Source organism: Leptonotus elevatus, chromosome 1 (genome assembly GCF_054856555.1).
Source record: "Leptonotus elevatus isolate MCC_2025b chromosome 1, RoL_Lele_1.0, whole genome shotgun sequence".
NCBI lineage: Eukaryota > Metazoa > Chordata > Actinopteri > Syngnathiformes > Syngnathidae > Leptonotus > Leptonotus elevatus.
The window spans coordinates 40559412-40579132 of NC_141239.1; the positions used below are offsets into that span (position 1 = coordinate 40559412).

At 41.4% G+C, this 19721-nt stretch overlaps 2 protein-coding genes across 2 annotated transcripts in view; both read left to right on the forward strand.

Moving 5' to 3' along the window:
• Positions 1-5037: 5037 nt before the first annotated feature.
• Positions 5038-13072, forward strand: LOC147182179 (somatostatin receptor type 5-like). The gene is made up of 4 exons (XM_086057829.1): positions 5038-5312; positions 7155-7876; positions 7953-8375; positions 11055-13072. Exons 2-4 carry the CDS (start codon positions 7196-7198, stop codon positions 11127-11129), a joined length of 1179 nt encoding a protein of 392 aa, XP_085913955.1. The 5' UTR covers positions 5038-5312; positions 7155-7195; the 3' UTR covers positions 11130-13072.
• A 1186-nt stretch (positions 13073-14258) lies between these two features.
• The window catches only part of LOC147182180 (Na(+)/H(+) exchange regulatory cofactor NHE-RF2), a 32120-nt gene continuing 26657 nt past the window's right edge, over positions 14259-19721 (forward strand). The window contains exons 1-2 of the mRNA XM_086057839.1: positions 14259-14733; positions 15726-16040. Of these exons, the coding sequence (XP_085913965.1) occupies positions 14527-14733; positions 15726-16040 (522 nt within the window). The 5' untranslated portion in view covers positions 14259-14526. The remainder of the gene's footprint in view (positions 14734-15725; positions 16041-19721) is intronic.

Sequence of the window (19721 nt, forward strand, 5' to 3'; positions counted from 1 at the left end):
CAATACTGTGCAGCCCTCGCAAATACATAGTCCTCACAATGTCGTAGTTGTGAATAACTGACACTCTGAGGACAGTGTATTTATACACTGTGAGTGTAAAATACGTTTTCAGGGCTTGGAGTTACAGATGCAGTCCTCACAATTCATACTCTGGTCAGGTATGGACACTCTGAGGACTGTGTATTTTCTATTAATTGTTTCATTGAGAAAAATAGACGTCACCAATTTACACAAACCACGAGTGCTGTCAGATTATTTATTTTTGTAATGGCAAATAACATTTGTTTGCATTCACAATACTTTAACCTGTTCATCGTTCTGCATGTACTGTATCTGTGTAAATGCACAGGTACAGACTTGTGTGTTACTAAGAATTGAATGTTATATGTATTTTTCTCTTCATGTCTACCAGGTTTCAACTGAAGCACAACCTGAAGACATAGCTGAAGACGTAGCTGTCACAGACAAAGTTGACCAGGTGATTTATATTGACGTTGAAATCAGTTTTCAGAAGCAAGACGTTAGGAGTGAAGAGTGGAGAGTAGATGCTAGGGCTGAACTATATAACTAACAAATATAATCACAACAATTGTTTATGCAATGTGTATTGCCTAGACGTTCAAAAACTGTATCCAACAATAAGCTTGTATGGGACTAAAATTCCTACAAGTCAACATTAAAAATATCACAAATTGAAGATTTGTTGGCAGTTTGGTGATTTAGATTATGCACTGTAGTGATCTTTTTTTCCCCATTTATTTATTTATTTATTTATGGTGGATTTTAGAGGTGAACTCACTATCACTTTTTTTCTTTTTTTTTACCGAAGTGTAAACATCAGGTAGTTTATTCACTTGCATCAAGCTTGGATAAATGTGCTTTATGTTTTGGACCTTTCGCTGCACTAAAATGGACTGGTATGATGGGTATTGTATCTTGTGTGTTATTTGTATCTGCAATGGATCTTTGTTTCACGCAACCAGAATTAATAGTGCAGGCATTTTCATTGAATGAATATAATTTAGTCAAGAGGATAAATTATGACCCATGTTTATACCTCTCTTTAATTGCAAGCAGCTAAATGTTGAGCAATTGTCTCAATCTTAACGACTGTCTGACTCGGTAAAATAGAAAAGTCTACTGTAACTGAAGGGCTGTATCACACAAGATGTGTTCTAGGGGCAATGCCATAGATTAAGCATATTAACTATCCCTCTTGTCAAATGCTTCATCTCATTTTTCGAATAAATGTGGTGACTAGATTTATAATAATCTTTAGTATATGCACAAACTTTAGGTTCTAAATGCTTTTCTAGTTTGCTCCAGCATCTGGCACATATCCCGTTTTAAAAATGCAAAACTGCTTGATGATGAAGACCACCTATTTTTGGTAAATGAACTTTAGCACATTAGCCCTTCAATGGCGGGAGCTACTTCTGCCGCGAGCGCTCGACACTTGTCTCGAGCTTCTACTTCGAGTGTAACATCACTCAGTAACAGCGAAGTAAAGCTAGTAAATATTTATGACCACCCGCCAAAATGAATTTCAACCCGCATCTGGCAGGTGTTAATTTTAGAGCCATTTTATATATGCATATGTATGTGTGCGTCTACTGTATATATGGACATTACTGCTGTCCTGTGAAAAACACGTTTCCATTTTTAGGTCGCGGGCTGCTCTCCGGTAGCGATCGTTCTTGGCGGCACGGCTTGTATCACGGTGCGCTTTATAGTCTGGAAAATATGGTGGAAGTGTTTTTCACAGGACAGCGACGATATGTATGTATGTCTGTATGTATGTAATAATTGTTTTTGTTAAAAAAATTAGGTTGCTGATGTATACAGTTCAAGTGAGGATTCATCAGCAGAGGAATATGTTCCAGATTCTCACAGTACTTCGGACACTTCCTACATTGAACCTCTTTCAGAAATCCGAAGGTGTTCCAGGAATGAGCTATGAGAAAACTGCTCATCCTTTAAGATGAGAGGTAGTCATGTTTTAAAGAATAAAATGTTCAATGTTCACTGACTCTTTTGCATCTGGTTTCATGTCTAGCTTATCCATTCCAAAGCTGTACTTGACATAGATAACCTGTTCACATAAGAAGCATTGTTTTATTAACATACCAGTTTCAGTCGGTCCTAAAATTGTCAGCTGTAACATGGTGCTCAAGGATCAGGTATGACTTTGCATTTCACAGTATTGTTATGCACAACAATTTGTCCTCATATCAGGTAAGTCATTACACATCAATACCATTTTAGTTTGTGTAAAGTCAGAATGCCAGAACTTTCAAGTCATTTCAGTGACATGGTTGCTGTGTGTAGTGTAAACTTTGTCCTTGTAATGTGAGTTGGTCCTCATAATTACCATTTTTGCCATGGGCGTGGCTTATTTAGGTCATTATCTATGTCCTCCCAATTACGGATTTTTTCAGCTTTTTCTTTTTTTCGTGAGTTGAGTTTTTTCAAATGTATGTAAAAGCGTTGTGGCACTGTGGCTATCCTTTTGCAAAACAAATCAAATTGATTAGATGAGGCACTCACTGGATTCTTGTAAAATCCCTGGAAAATAATGTTCAAAAATATATATATTTTCTGTCATTAGTTATGGACCTCTGTCCCAGCTGACTTTGTGTGAGAGGCGAAGTACACACTAGACTAGTTCCCAGTCCATCACAGGGCTAACAATAACACAATAATCACTCTGTATTATAATAGAGTACACTCTAAAAACTGAAAAGTTGACTCAACTTGAAAAATTGAGGTAGGGATTTGCATGAAAATTTTAAAGTTCTTTCAACTCAGCCGCCGTTGTTTAAATGCCATAAGATTTCTTTAGTACAAACAACTTAATTTGTTTTGAACGCTAGAATCTTAATTAAGTTTAACCAACTTAATTTTCACTGTGTGATACTATTCCATTTAATTATACACTGGGGGCATGGGGGTGGCTGTGGACCGGTGGGGTGCCTGGCGGGCCTGCAGTGCCCCGTCCTGCTGAGTTGGGTTGGGGGCGCTGAAGAACTCTGGCTGGTGGCCCGGTGGATGGTGTCTGGTCGGTGCTGGATTTCACTTTCCTTTCTTTTCTTTGGTCCTTCCTCGGGTCTCCTGACAGCGGTGTTCGGTTTAGGTGAACGGTATGGGATTTTTTAAATAGGTTTTTGGTGAACTAACTAGAATACACGCGCACACACACACATACTCACCCACATACAAAATAATAAAAAATAAATAAAAGAGTAATGATGATGACATTACCGAATGAACAATACTGAGCTCTTAAAAGAAAAAGAAAAAAAGAATTGTGAGCCGCGTTACAGATATCCATTTGTTTTAGTGTATTCTTTTGTCACCAAAATGACACATGACAATCTGTGTGTGTCAAAAGAAATGTATGCGTGTTTGTCTAAGGCAGTCGAAATCTGTTTTTCAAATTATTTCAGAATTTCATGATGTTTAGAAGACACACAAGCAAGCACGTTTTTATGGCCGCATGCACTGAAATGTATAGAACTGGTCAAACGTAAAACTGCATTATTCAAGTAGTAAGAAAAAAAACACTTGTGACAGGAAGGGAGGAGCTTATGAGTTAAAGGCAAAATGAGTTTTGAAAAACAATGCATTTGCACACAAAAACGAACAGCTTTTTATTGTGGAACGGGTGAAGGAGCAGTTCAAAAGCGAAGATGTTTGAAGAGACGTGTTTTTAATACGTTTTCAATAAGTATATATATATATATATATATATATATATATATATATATATATATATATATATATATATATATATATATATATATATATATATATATATAATATTCATACTGGGATTGTTATTCCTTTTCTGGAGCGGACACATTTGTAAATGTTTGCTGTAAATAATCGTCAACATTGGAAAAAATTATAAACTGATACAAGAAATATAATATGGGGAATGGGCCGGTATCTTATTCAATTTTTTTACTTTCTGTCACACTGCGGTGAGGTTGTCCTGTCATTTCCTGTTTTATTTTGAAAATTCTGACTCCTCTCGTTTCAGGTCACTTGCCCTTCCTCGTGTGGTGTCAGTGTCAACCCTGATTCCTGATTGTGTCCACCTGTTTCCCATTACCCTCATGTGTTAAATGGTCTGCGTCTCCCCTGTCTTGTGCCTAAGTGTTTTCGTCAGAGCCACTAAAGCCAGTTACCGTCCACAGCCTTGTTGCCCTGTCCCTTGAGAGAACTTTGGTTTGTAACTTTGAATAGCCACAGTATTGTTTTAGTTAAGGAGTGATTTTGTTTTGATTGTAGTTTAGTCTTCCTCCCTTTTGGAGCGCCTTTAGTTTAACCTTGAATAGCTTTTGTTTTTTCCCTCTCAATGAGGAGCTTTTGTTTTGTTTAATAAAAGCTGCTTCAGCCTCAACCTCTATCTCTGCGTCTGGGTTCTAAAACTACCACGTTGTGTCACTTTCTACTTTTCAAATTCTACTTGTGTCCTTTTATTACTGATTATCTACCTTGTAATAAAACAAATAATAATTCATCATTCATTCACTAAATTCTTGACTTTATATTACACTGCTAAAACCTTGTGATGTGCTGAGTGATTGTGTCTTTGAGAGCCTGTGGGCACCCATTGAGCCCAGATATCATCTAAATGAGCCATATCATCACCCAGTACGTGTTTGGCTATGCACATCCCTGCGGGGCCACTTTCTATACACAGCTGTGTGTTTACTTACAACCTGGTCCTAGTTGGGACCAGCCTAACAGGTCCTTTCAAAAGACGTCAGCAACTGACCTTTGTGAACAAACCACGTTGCACATGTGAAAAATACAGAAACAGTGAACTGATTGCACGCAAATTTCAATTAAAGCAGTCTTTCTAAAGATTTCTCCACACTTGTCTAATTTGTATCCCTTCATCCTAAGCAGCCTCAATGTAATTGGGATGAAATGTGCACTTTTGCACTGTTGAGCTGTGATCATAGATACACCCACTCGTGGGTGGGACTTTCGCATCAGAAGGTGCGTGATATTTTCCTCGCATAAATACTCACTCTGCATCCATCCTTGACGGGATTCCGACACAGTTTCGTATCTGAAGTCAAGCTTCCAACCCAACCTGCTGAGGGCAAAGTTCACCATCATATTTGGGCCTCTGAAGATGGCAGAAGGTGCGTGCTGATGTTCGCAAAGATGACTCTTCAGAGTGACGCGGAAACCGAGCTGGGAAGTTCTTCTCTCTGACCTTCATAATTCTACGACTGCTTTAATGCTGAGAGAGCGCAGAGATGGTGGCGCAGAGAAGATGAGGCGCACGCACACAGGTAAGATAATACATCCCCTCCTCACCACTTACTATATAACACAAACAGAAACAGGGCTGCGGTAAGAGTCAAATTCTACAAACTAAATACAGATGTGTGAGGGAAATTGTGTATTCAAAACACTTATGCAGGGATTCGCAAGCTTGGTGCTCACATGAGATCCGGCATAATAACTACACAAACATAAAAGGTATTATCAATAGGAATATTTCCTCATTAAAATCCGAACAGTTTCATTAAAAAGAAAACAAAACAGTGGGCTATGTTTTTTAATGGGCTTTTGTAACTTCAAATGTTTAACGAAGGCTTCATTAATGTATCCTCCACATTGTGTAGCTTTGTTTTTCATAGCCAAGCAGAAAAAGGTTTGTATGAGCACTACATTCACAACATACTAAACGCATGAAGTTTTTGTGTTTACTGAATTTAATTTGACAAAAAATTGCCCTCCAGCCAAATGAAAATGTAGTCATAAAGACAATAATGCTCTCAAAATGGCTAACTGGTGGCCCAAGATGTCAAGCGGCACGTAGCCTGAAGCAAACATGGTGTTTGTTTTCTCAACATAGTGCTGCGGGCATGCACGTCACTCCTGTTTTGGAGCGCGGTTCACTGAATCTTTACATCAAACCCATGGCTGTATTTGTGAAACACGTTTCTACAGCCCCAGGTTGTAAAGGCTGACAGCTAGCATTTATCAAATGAGTGTAGGTCACTCAAGAGTACATATCAATGCAATTCAAGTAGGATATCTCTTAAAGCAGTGGTGTTCAACTACCAGCCCGCGGCACAGTACCGATCAGCAAGCCATTTGGTACGAGGCCGCACACATTTTTTTTTCATATATCATACGTCACAACCAGGAATATACGTCAGCACCGCTGTTGCCCGCATCCTACCGCCTCACCCTCGTCGACGACTGGCGAAAAATTAGTACTCCCATTGTCCTGTCCCTGTCAGAAATTTTTTGGGGGACAACTGCCTTAAAAAGTGAGCCTGCTCATATTTACAATATTGTTTCAAATTCACAGGGGCATCTGATATAGGCATACTGTACATATAACCATTTAATTAATGCAACTATTTGAACTTATACAGTATATAACTATTACAGCAATTCATTCATTTTGTATATGAATGTATGGTCTTAAGGGCAAAATTATCAAGCAGATATCTGGCACTATTGGCCAATTTCTGCCACTACCACATGTAGCTAGCTAGCTAGCTAGTTAGCTATGCCTACCCGAAAATGCATTTAACCTGAATGCCACAATTTACGGTACATCTTGAAGAACTTTATTTTATATTATTTTTGTGTAATTCAAGCTACAGTAAAATGTATGGAACACATAACGTTGTGGCTTATATAACTAGGAGAAAGTATGAGCTCAAACGTCTGCCATGTAGTGTGAGCCACAATTTAATTGCATGTGCCGCCATGTTTAATGAACAGTTGACTTTCCTTCGTCTTTATTTATATAGCAATTTCAAACAGCCGTAGCTGTCACAAACGACACAACACCAAGTGACACCGGAAACAAGCCCTCGGCCCGTCCGTCGGCAAAGAAAGAGCCCCTATTAGCTCGCTAGCTAGCTGGTGGCTAAAGGCTTTCGTCGTGGAGTGGAAAGCCTTTAATCATTCAAATTTGGGCATTGGGTTTTAACAACACTCTCTCTGGTGTGTCAAATTAAGAAGATGGATTTAATGAAAACCCTTGTTCTGCTCCATTGTTGTTTGCGAGCATGTGACTAATGCGTTCAATGTCGCAGGATTTTGCCATTGTTTTATACATGTTGTACATAATGATTTCAATTTGTGTCTATCTTTTTTACCCCCATAAGATGTGACCAAGTATAATCCATTTGGATAACCCCACCTCAAGATGGCCGAATACAATATCACATCAGCGTGTGAGGAAGTGGACATGTCTTTCCCTCAGCCCCACCTGACGGACCACAATGCCAGCATGTCCAACGAGACCGAGCCCCTGCACTTCCGTATGGTCACGGCAGTCGTCTACAGCGTCGTCTTCATCGTGGGTCTCCTGGGCAACTCGCTGGCCATCTTCGTGGTGATCCGCTACACCAAGATGAAGACAGTGACCAACATGTACATCCTCAATTTAGCCGTGGCGGATGAACTCTACATCTTAGGGATCCCCTTCTTGGCGACCAACAGCGTGCTTTACTACTGGCCCTACGGGGACTTTTTCTGCAAGGTGTGCATGACGGCCGACGCCATGAGCCAGTTCATGTCAACCTTCTGCCTGACGGTGATGAGCATCGATCGCTACCTGGCGGTGGTTCATCCTATCCGCAGCGCCACATGGAGGAGGCCGCAGGTGGCCAAGATTTTCAGTGGCGTCCTGTGGGTTGTGTCTTTTCTGGTCGTGCTGCCGGTCACCATCTACTCGCATGTACAGGAGGGCCTCAACACCTGCAACATCACATGGCCCGAGATGCAGAACTGGTGGTCTGTTGTTTTTATCCTCTACACGTCCATCCTAGGCTTCTTTGGACCTCTGTTCGTCATTAGCATCTGCTACTTGCTCATTGTCATCAAGGTACGCTGCTCTCTGGCTTTTGACATGGGATCTCCATTAATGTCTTTGTGAAATAATCTCCTTCATCTCTCTCCAGGTGAGGTCAGCAGGCGTGCGTGCAGGTGTGACCAAGCGGCGTAAATCGGAGCGCAAGGTGACGCGCATGGTGGTGATCATTGTCCTGGTCTTCGTACTTTGTTGGATGCCCTTCTTCACTACCAACATTGTCAACCTGATACACATCATCCCCGAGAACAATGCCACAGCAGCCGTCTACTTCTTCTTAGTCACCCTCACCTACGTCAACTCCTGCGCCAACCCAATCCTATACGGCTTCCTTTCAGATAATTTCAGACAGAGCTTTCAAAAGGTGCTCTGTTTGCACAAACCCAAAGGCGTTGCCTCTGGAAACCAGAGGGAAGCGCGACAGGCTGCACCCCAGAATGCACCGACGGACAACCACGAGCCTCTTTTGCTAGCAAGGAATCTTCACCACAATGGAAACATACGGAACAACCAGGTAAGACATATTTAAAAAGACCTGACCTAACTAACCTAGTTAAGCAGGATTCCATAACATTCACATATTGGGACATCTTGTATGGAGAATGCATGCTCTCCCCTGTTTGCGTGGGGTTTTCTTTGTCTTACGCCCAGATTCCCAAAACAGGCATGCTAGGCAGTGACGTGCAATGAGCTCTAGGTTTGGGTAGGCAGGCAGTCGCAAATTGAGACGCACACACCAATGACAAATTTGTGCGTCGGCAGGCGAGTGTACAACGTATCCTAGGGTGACCATATTTTCATTTCTTAAAAAAAACACTCACTCAGACACAAGATGCCATACATTGAAACTATTTTAACATATGCCTCCTCTGTATGGGTAGAAAAAAACAAAAAAATATTACTCTCTTTTGAAGTCTTACTTTTTTTTTGCTGCGCAATCTTTTTTTTTTTTTTTCTTCGAGCGGGGTTCGTACCCATCGCCTCGGGTGCGGCAGCTCAACTCTTGTCACTCAGCTAAAGTTCTGAGCCACCGTCAGCCAATGCGCAGTCTGCCAGCCACAGTAATTGCCGCACAACGAAAAACTGACAATTTCAAACCCGCCCGGACGCCCGGAAAGAATATAATAAAGTGAATATCTCCCTGTAAAACAGCCTAATTCCTCACAAAATCAAGCTAGCAATAGCAACAGCAATGCCAAACACCATGTAAAGGGAAACAGCCAGTTAATCGAAGCATTGCTGAAGATCCGGTAGCTAAGGCGTTGGTCTCCAATCCTTCAAAGGATGGTGTTTTCCCTCAAAAGAAAGGCGTGAAAATTGTTTTATATTCCCCAGAGTGGCGTCATCTTACCGCTTTGCTGTGCACTAAGTGTGTTTTGAATTCACAAATAATACTGCGACGTAAAAAAGCTGCGTAGCGATCTGCCTATTTGCGTAAAGGACTTTTCTACTGGGAAAACTGACTACGCATGCGCGAACACACAATCGCTACGCGGGCAGGGCTGGGAAAAGCACAGTAGCGGTGTGCCTTCAGGAGGATCATTTTTGCAGCATTTTTGTCTGCAGGTCAGAAAAAATAATGAGTCATCTTTAATTGCGGTAAGAAAATCACCAAATGTTGTGACTTTTATACCTATAGATAGTGTAGGCTTTCTGAAATGAAATCAATAATTAAAATAAATAGAAAAAGCGGTTTAACTTTCATTTCAGCCTGGGGTAGGCAGTGCCTACCTTGCCTATCCTGACCGCACGTCACTGATGCTAGGTTATTTAAAGAATTGAAATTGTCCATGGGTGTAAATGCTTGTTTGTCTATATCATAGATGTTCATCTTATTTGGTCCCCTTCTGTTGTGGCATAAAAAAAAGTCACAAAAATATTCATCCTCATTCCTCAGTTCCTCACATAAATGGGTTCATCCCATACAATATTGTAAATATTTTAGCTTATATAATGGTAGAATTTCATGTCTCCCTGTTGCAACAAAAGTGAGTACAAACCTAAATGAAAATGTTCAAATTGGACCAAAGTGCCAATTCTTTTCTTACAAATCCTCAGAGAACTGCCAGTGATCAGCAATAACTGATGACACAAAATTCAACACACCTGAAACATGGTAGCACTAATTAACACTTATTTAACACTGATTAATGGTCTTCTCCCTCTCTTGGGGGAAACTAGAGGAAAATACTAATTAAATAGCACCGTATTGGCCTCAAAAGACGTCGACCCACCGGGCATCTGCCCTGTATGACAGGTGGCCAATCCAGCACTGGCTGTACTCACAAGACTTTGACATTAATAGCTGTGTGGGATTTTGAGGGGACAGTAAATTTATATTTATACAAACCTTACACGGTAATAGATTTTCCAGTGTTATCCAATGAAAAGATGAAATAAACTACAAAATTGGGATGTGTATACTCACTATTGTAAGATAGCCTACTACAATATATACTTTTTAACAGACAAAGAAAATGCAAACTTGGCATCAATACGTTTTCAGAGTTGTCAAACATATGGCTCGCGGGTCGGCTCAGGCCCGCAAAGGTGTTTAATCTTGCCCGCAAAGGTGTTTAATCTTGCCCGCGAGACGAACTCGCAAAATAAAAAAAATTAGATATGTCAGACCAATTAATCAGACAGCCAAAATGAAAACATAAATTTGTAATTTCACAAACAATCCTCAGATGAGCAATGAAACTTGTACATGGAATTGACCTGGACGTCATTATTTGGCACGCAACCTAAAGTTACGGTTTGTTGAGAAAAAAAAAAAGAAAACATAGACCAACATAAATGTGCTGAATATGACACACAATCATCTACTGGTTACACAAATAGATATGACATTGATTAACGTCCTATAACTTCATTAACTGTGCCACACAAAGCATTCTGGGAACAATATATATATGCAAAACAGGTCGATTTAACACCTGGCCTGCACATTTGTGTATAACTAACCCTAATTGTTTTTAAGTTAAATACCATGATTTTACCGGTCTGGCCAACTTGCTAATACATTTTCCTCCAAGTGGCCCCTGAGCTAATATGAGTTTGACACCCCTGTGTTAGATGCTGAGGGGTGACCTGAAGCCTTGTGATCATCTCATGTGAACTAGAAATGTACTTTTCCAGAAAGTTTTGCAAAGGAATGTTCAAGGTTCCCCGTGTCTGTATTTGTTAACAGTGCTTCCAGATGGAGGCTGCTGGAAAAGCTGACAATGACCCTTCAACTGCCCTGAATGGACAGTCAATACCGTGAGATGATGTGCCACCATGGCCCCGCCAAATGGAAGTGACACTATTTAGCCCCATAACTCAGACTGACTAGATTTTCATGACAATAGCTCCCACCGTGATAGAATTCAGTTCTTATCTTTAGATCGTTCAGAGAGGCTGCATGGATTACATTTAATTATGGAAAACTTTTGCAAAATGCAAAACATGATCATTTTTTAAAATGTATTCATCTTCAAAGAGATCAAGTCAAGAGATGTCCTTTTCTTTGTTTTATGTCTTATTTTTTGGTATTTGCTGGATGAGTCAATAGTGGGAATGAATCAATGCCCGAAAGCAATATTTTTGTATTATGTTCATTTGTCAGAGTTTTACATGTTAAGACTTCAGGTAAATATGAAAGTCTTTCTTATTCTAATTGAGAATTAGATGATACTACAGTGTAAATCCCTGTGCCCCCCTCCCCCATTTTTGAAGATGACAACTACTTTTGTCAAAAGGAAACTCCTCAATTCACTTCAACACAAATCCTTAACCAAAAAGCCACAAGGTGGCAGCAAAGCAACCGTGTTGTCTAAATGAAGTGCATCAATTCACTTCACTTCAGCATAGATCATTGAGACCAAGATATCCCACAATGGCGTCAAAGTAATACTTTCTTTGATTTGGCGTGAGCACAATAACACCAAATAATATTAATTTTAATATCTGAAGGCATTTTTTATTTTTAGTTTTTATTGTGAGGGACCAAATACATAATGAGGAAATTAACCAGCAATGTTTTTACTGGTTGAAATGCACACATAAAGATTGTGAACCTTTGCCAACTTTGTTCTGAAGGTGAGATTCACGATTAATTTCAAAACAACTGTTATGTAATCTCCATCCATTCTCTGTATTGCTTATTGTGAGCTGGAACCTTGGATGAGAGGTGGGGGACACCCTGATTTGATGACGACTTTATTTATTTGATTTGGATTTTTCTGCATTTTATCCCTATTATTTTGGAAGACCTTGACTGATTTCTTTTTCATTAAAGTTTTGCCATAATATTACATAATAAACGGTCTTAGTTCAATTCATTCAGTGTTTTCCTTAAGGACTTTTTCACTAGGAAGAGCAATGAAACATTTGCACAAATTAGAACACATGCTGTCTCTGAACACAGCCACTTTTTCTGTTTAATTATGTTCTTTTATCTGTTATTTAAAAAGCGTTTTTAAGTTTTGTGGCTGCTGTCCTTGTAAGTACTGTAGTAATTTGGGGAAATACATAGATGCAATTTTTTTTATGTCATTCAAAAGTAATTGAATGGTGTATAAAAGGCAATCCGTTTCTCACTAACTTTGGTCGTAAACATAAGGGCAGCATGTGAACATGCTTGACGAAATGTCATGATGCAAAGCAATTCAGACAACATTGTCCGCTGACAATTATTATTAAAGAGGCATTGTTTGGCCTGAAACCATGACAACTCTCTTTTGTTCTACACATTAGTTTGCTAATAAGTCTGCTCAAGGCAAAGCAACAGCTTCTAGTTTTGGTGATAATTGCAGTTGTCTTACAAGTGATGTAAATGCACTTTACTTAACATTTTACGGCGTGCTTTTATGTTTACTGTTGAAAAAATGAAAACGCAATGTACAGTATAACCTTTTGTTTTTGGTTTCCTCTAGTGGTCATTATGAAAAAAATATTGATTTTTGCAACCTCCTAGCTCTGCCCACAGGGGTCACGAAAGTTTTGACAGGATTTTAGAGAGTTAGTAGGTGCATTTCTTTATTGTTTGTGATGGAAGAACCTCAAAGATGTTTTCTTCAGAAATCTGGGAACTGTTTTAACATTGCAATATTACAAATAGCACGGTATAATTTTCTGCTTTTGTATGAAACTTTCCGCCTACACTGGCGGCAGCTGATTGAAAAATTGCATTTAAATTAAAACAGTGGCAATTGAAATAAACAGATAATTAAAGATAGATTAGCTATCACGTCTTCGTTCATGTTTAAATATTCAATTTTCGTTTCCTTTCGACTTCCATAAATGTGTTCTGGTCTTATCTTTGCTTTCGATGAACTTGTTGACATGTAGTAGGCTATCCGTGTTTAATGGTGCTGTGCTATCATGCATTTTAGCGTTGAGGTCTACCTGCGGTCACTTGTAAGGTTTGAGTTGTACACTGCAGTGAACCCCAACATTAGTGTGCAATAAAAGACTATCAGATGTGCCATGGCATTGGAAATTATCTAATTTCACTTAATTGGTGATGCACCTTTGCTTATCTGACAGGCAGAACAAGTACGTGCTCTTTCACTACAGTACAATTAGTCTAACTATTACTACAACCATTCATACAACAAAATAATAGCTTTGTGATCAACCAAACAGTCCAAGACTTCACACTTAAGTACATTTGTGAGTAAATTGAGACAAGGTCATCATTATTTCAGTAGGCTACTCGTACTTTTTGTGAAAATAAGGGCCTTGGCTCAAATGAAGGTTGTAAAATACATGTTTGTTTGTTTGTTTGTTTGTTGTGTTTTTGTCTCCTGGCTTTGTTTGTATGCGTGTGCTGTGGCTGCATTTTATTTTCAGCATGCACTGGTTTGTTGTGACGAGATACATCTCAAGCGATTTATCCTACCACTAATGGTAGGCAGGCACCCTCTAGTGGCGCATGAAAGAAATACTACCTAATTAAATACAGTTGAATTGTATTAACGTTTTAGTAGTCGCATCAAAACTGCTTGTTTTTCAACTTTTGTTAAGGTACTATTTTTAAATTCAACTCTAATGTGCGATACATTTTAATCAAATCATGACTTAAGTACATATTTTATTTTTAAAGGCAGCGTTATCGTCAAACTGTGCATGTTACAGTGACTTACAATAATTTTAATACACTTTTTTAAAGGTAGTATTTGGTTTAAAAAGTTCAAGAACCACTGTTGTGACAACAAAATGTACTGAAAATAAGTGTACATTACTGTGGGTTTACTTGAACATTATATGCTTTGTGCCACATAGAGGCGGTGTTGCACTGTTGTGCACGCAATGTATTGCAACATCAGTCCCGGCGAAAGGGGGTGGTGCCGAGGCCCCACATTGGCTGTACAAGTGCGAGCGAGCTGTTACGTTTAAATGTCGAGGGAAAAGTTGGAGCTCACTTGTGCATGAACATGCATCATGCCGAATCGAAACCTTTTGGAACTGAATACTCCACCTGGAATGCTCGCTTATCAGTGCACGTTTCCTCACAGTGGATTTTCTAACTTCTAATGCTCTTTTATTCAAATCTGGTATTGCTCTGATAGTGGCAAGCGTGCGTAATTGTCAGGTATGCGTTTAGCCCACTCGTGAAGTGGACTTGCAATTTTTCCGATCATCTGAATTCTGCGGAGGGATTACAAGTACAAGGGGACATGGCGAGCGAGAGGAAACCGCGGCTTTGCGTCATGGCAAAGGGGGAGCAAGGCTACGGCTTTCATTTGCACGGTGAGAAAGGCAAGACCGGCCAGTTCATCCGCAAAGTGGAGCCCGGCTCGTCTGCAGAAGCCGCGGGTTTACGCGCCGGGGACCGTGTGGTTGCGGTCAACGGCGTCAACGTGGAGAGAGAGACACACCACCAGGTATTCACGATGGCGATGCATTACACAAGTAGATGGAGTTCAAGTCAATATGTGGCCCCGTTGAACCCCCAAAATTCAACTTTTACTAAGGCACCCATTGAAATAGTACCTACTTTAAAAGTCTTATAGACGAACTTGAATTACCTCCTTTCTATGACGAACGTGGCAATAGACTATTTATAGAATTACGTCACAGCACTGATATCATTAGTGTATTTCTTTATATTATATATTTTTTATTTTTAGTTATTTCAACGCCTCCCTTGATTTATTCATCAAGTCTATTTTCAACCCCTTTAATGTGACCTGTCAAAGTGCCCAAAGTACTATTTTGAAGGTGTACCACCCACAGTGAAAATCCATAGGATTGCTTAAAATTATCATTTAAAATGTGCACATCACGTGGTGTCAAAGATGGCAGTTGTGACTGTGGGAGGAAAAAAATATATATACTGTATACATAAAATGACCTCACGTCATTACATATTTTAAACAAGAAATTTAATTTGCAATGAGGAAAATAGCGTACAACCTATGTTTTCTGCCCAAATCCATTTGGCAACAGAAAGTAGACATTTTATTTGCTAAAAATGCATAAAACGATGTGGTGGGCCAGAATTTGGTCCCCAGGCCATGAGTTTGATACCCGTGGCTTACGCCTACTGGTTCAGTCTGTAACACTGCATATTGGTATTTGATGCATTTGATAGCAGCAGGCTCACATGAACGTGAAAGCTGTCGTTTGCAAACCTGTTGATCAAGACTGTTGTGTGGAAGTGCCTTTACACTCATTCCGGAAAGAGGTGTCACTGGGTTATGATGATGGACAGAAATGAGGATGTGACAAAATAGTACAGTTTTGCCGCTCGTGCAGTTAGAAGATTGCAACATACTTAATACTGATATTTCTGGATAAGTTAAAGACCAAACTCTGCAGATCACATACAATACTTGAAGTTATTCCTTTGTGCACTTTGTCTCCCGTCCCTCAGGTGGTGCAGCGGATCAAGGCCTTGGACAATGAGACCAGCTTACTGGTGGTGGACCAGGAGACGCACGAATGTCTACGTAACTTGCGTCTCACGGCCACAGAGGAGATGGCCATCCCTGGAGAGGAGCCGCCTCCCCCGTTCTCTCCCCCGGATCCCCCCAGCTCTGCACCGACTTCGCTCCCGTCCTCCCCCAGCAAGGACTCGCATGAGGACGGGAGGAACGGCTCTGCCATGCTGCAGACCATGCTGCAGAGGAGTAAGAGTTGTCAGGTGCCAAAACACACCAGGAGGCTTCCGTCGTTAGCTGTGAAGAAGGTAAACACCTCACCTCCTTTCATAATCACTGACTGAAATTATAAGAGTTATATAGTGACACATATCTGCCATATACACCAAAAGGTTTAGTTTTAGGTCAACTGTACTACGGAGAAGAGAGCAAGTCTGCCTGGTGACATCATCAGGGTCAAAGTTGAAATGTGTGAAGTGTGAGTGAATAGCTAGCTTGCAGCACACTATCCATTTCACTGTCAAGAGTCATTCTACCCGACGAGTGCCATTTGAGTCCACGTTTGATAAAGTGTATAAGGCACAACAAATGTGCCAACGTGTGTTTCTAAAGCTTCAAGGTTTTAATTTCATTGTTGTTAACATGTACAAATAAATACTATATTTTTTGAGAGTAACATACTATTTGTAATCACGATCATGATACATGGCCATTTTCACATGTCGGTATTAACCAACATAAAATGTGCATCTAAAATGAAAAACACTGATCAAATTACATACTGTCTATTGATACTTTAAAAATGGACATTTTACTAGAGAGAGCGACAGAGCGACAGTTTGGATTTTGAAAATTGCAAGGTGGATATGGCACCTGTTTCGTAGAATGACTGATTAATCTAAGCAGAGTTGGGGAATCCAGGTCCGGATCGTAAAAACCCTGCCACAGTTTAGCTCCAGCCACAGGTGCTTCTACTCAACTGACAGGTAAACAAGCTCGTTTCCACCTCTTGAGTAGAAGCACCTGTGGCTAAGGCCAAACAGTTTCAGGGTTTTTACTATCTGGACCTGGATTCCCCAACCCTGAATCCGAACAACGTTCAAGTCTTCTCGGAGAACAAGGGAAAATACCATCTTTTGTCACCTAACAGACTTTAAGTCAAACAAGTCAACCCCCCCAACACACACGCACACACACACACGCACACACACACACACACACAACACTCAATGGATTGCTAGGCTACAAATTATGCTACTAGTACTATGCTACGTGTTGGTTGTCAAAAGTATACCACAGTACAAATACAGACATGCTGAGTTTCTTTCTTGTCCTGTGAGGTCTGACACATCTTCAAATTCGTTCAGATGTTAAACATCGTGACGTGTGCCTCGCTTTAGTTTTTCCATATCCAGCTCACGCGTCACTTTACGACCGGCGAGCTTGTCATGTAATGCGTGTAAATCTTCCGAGGGCTTTTTTGAAGGTCTTCCAGATGTTATGTTAGAAGAGGTCAACAATCCAGGAAGTTCAGATGCTGTGACCTTTGAAAAATTAGGACTTGGCATAGATTCTGCAAAACAGGAAATCTACAGAAATGCATCTTAGTCAAACAGAATGCCTTTTGACTCTCATCCTCGTGTAGTTATTTACATCTTGTTGTGAGGTGCACTAAAGCAATATGATGCATTACAAACACTCTAAATTCACTGTTAAAATGCGTGTTGACATGAAAAAATTGCAATACGCGTCCTCACGCTGGAGCTCAAAGATGTTCTTCCACAACATGTGTTCTCACTTAGATGCACCCTGTCCATATGTGAGTGGCTCTCTTTCAACGGGAGAAGTGACAAGGCCTATCAGTTCTATCCGGAATGTGTGTATGGGATTGACTTTTGTGGCCTGTGGAGAGGAATCCCAGTGAGTCACCTTGGTGGAATTAGTAACAAATTATTCTTTTGTCTCACTCTCGTGTTATAACTTCTAAAGAATGGAAGAAAAGTTTAACCACATCTTAGGCGTTGTCATTGTTTCAATTTAGCAGCACAATAGCAGCATTGCTGCTGCTGGAGAATAAAGTATGTTTTTATTCTACCGTCTGTTTATGCTGACACAGCACATTTGTCTCATGTGGCTCACCACCGCATGATAACTAAAAACTCTACAAGAATTGTTCTGCAATGGGAGCAGCATAGAACCTCTACTAGTTAGTTAGATCAGGAGGAAGAGGGCCCCCTCTGAAAAAGGGGTCAAACAAAGCATGTGCAGGGCAGTTGAGTCCTGCAATGACGGGGCTAAATAGTCCATGTATGTACTGATGGAGGGTGCGCACATTTTTGTAGCTGCTTTTAAGATGATTATTTTTTATGACAAAATAGAACAAAAATAATTTAACCGGGACATTCTGTGAACCTGTTTTGCGTAGCGGCTCGACACTGAGTCCCTCCCGGATGACCGAGCTTCTCACTCTATCTCTAAGGGAGAGCCCGGATTCCCTGCGGAGGAAACTCATTTTGGCCGCTTGTATCCGGGATCTTGTTCTTTTGGTCACAACCCACAGCTCGTGACCATAGATGAGGGTAGGAACGTAGATCGACTGGTAAATCAAGAACTTTGCCTTTCGGCTCAGCTCCTTCTTGACCACAACGGACCGATACAGAGTCCGCATCACTGCAAACGCTGCACCGATCCGCCTGTCAATCTCCCGCTCCAACCTACCCTCACTTGTGGACAAGACTCCAAGATACTTGAACACCTCCACTTGGGGCAGGATCTCATCCCCGACCCGGAGAGGCCACTCAACCCTTTTCCGACTGAGGACCATGGTCTCGGAGTTGGAGGTGCTGATTTTCATCCCAACCGCTTCACATTTGACTGCGAACCGCTCCAGCGAGAGTTGGAGATCACGGCTTGAAGAAGCCAACAGCACCACATCATCTGCAAAAAGCAGAGATGCAATGTTGAGGCCACCAAACCGGACCCCCTCAACACCTTGGCTGCGCCTAAAAATTCTGTCCATAAAAGTTATGAACAGAATCGGTGACAAAGGGCTACCTCGGCGGAGTCCAACCCACTGGAAACAAATTTGACTTACTGCCGGCAATGCGGACCAAACTCTGACATCGATCGTAGAGGGGGCTCGGTACCCCGTACTCCCGAAGAAGCCCCCACAGGACTTCCCGAGGGGCACGGTCAAACGCCTTCTCCAAGTCCACAAAGCATACGTGGACTGGTTGGGCGAGCTCCCATGCACCCTCGAGGATCCTGCCGAGGGTATAGAGCTGGTCCACTGTTCCGCGGCCGGGACAAAAACCACACTCAGCAGGTCAGCAGCACCCCATCTCCACTATACACAGTGTTAATGGCGCACTGCTTTCCTCTCCTGAGAAGCCGGATGGTGGACCAAAATTTATTTGATGCCATCCGTAAGTCATTTTCCATGGCCTCACCGAACTCCTCCCATGTCCGAGTTTTTGCCTCAGCGACCGCCGAAGCCGCATTCCGCTTGGCCAGCCGGTACCTGTCAGCTGCCTCCGGAGTCCCACAGGCCAAAAAGGCCCAATAGGGTTCCTTCTTCAGCTTGATGGCATCCCTTACCGCTGGTGTCCAGCGGGTTCGAGGATTGCCGCCATGACAGGCACCAACCACCTTACAGCCACAGCTCCGATCAGCCGCCCCAATAATGGAGGCGTGGAACATGGTCCACTCGAACTCAATGTCCCCCGCCTCCCTCGGGACAAGGGAGAAGTTCTGCCGGAAGTGGGCATTGAAACTCTTTCTGACAGGGGATTCTGCCAGACGTTCCCAGCAGACCCTCACAATATGTTTGGATCTGCCAGGTCGGACCACCATCTTACCCCGCCATCAGAGCCAACACACCACCAGGTGGTGATCAGTTGACGGCTCCGCCCCTCTCTTCACTCGAGTGTCCATCACATGCGGCCGCAAATCCGATGACACGACTGCAAAGTCGATCATCGAATTGCCAC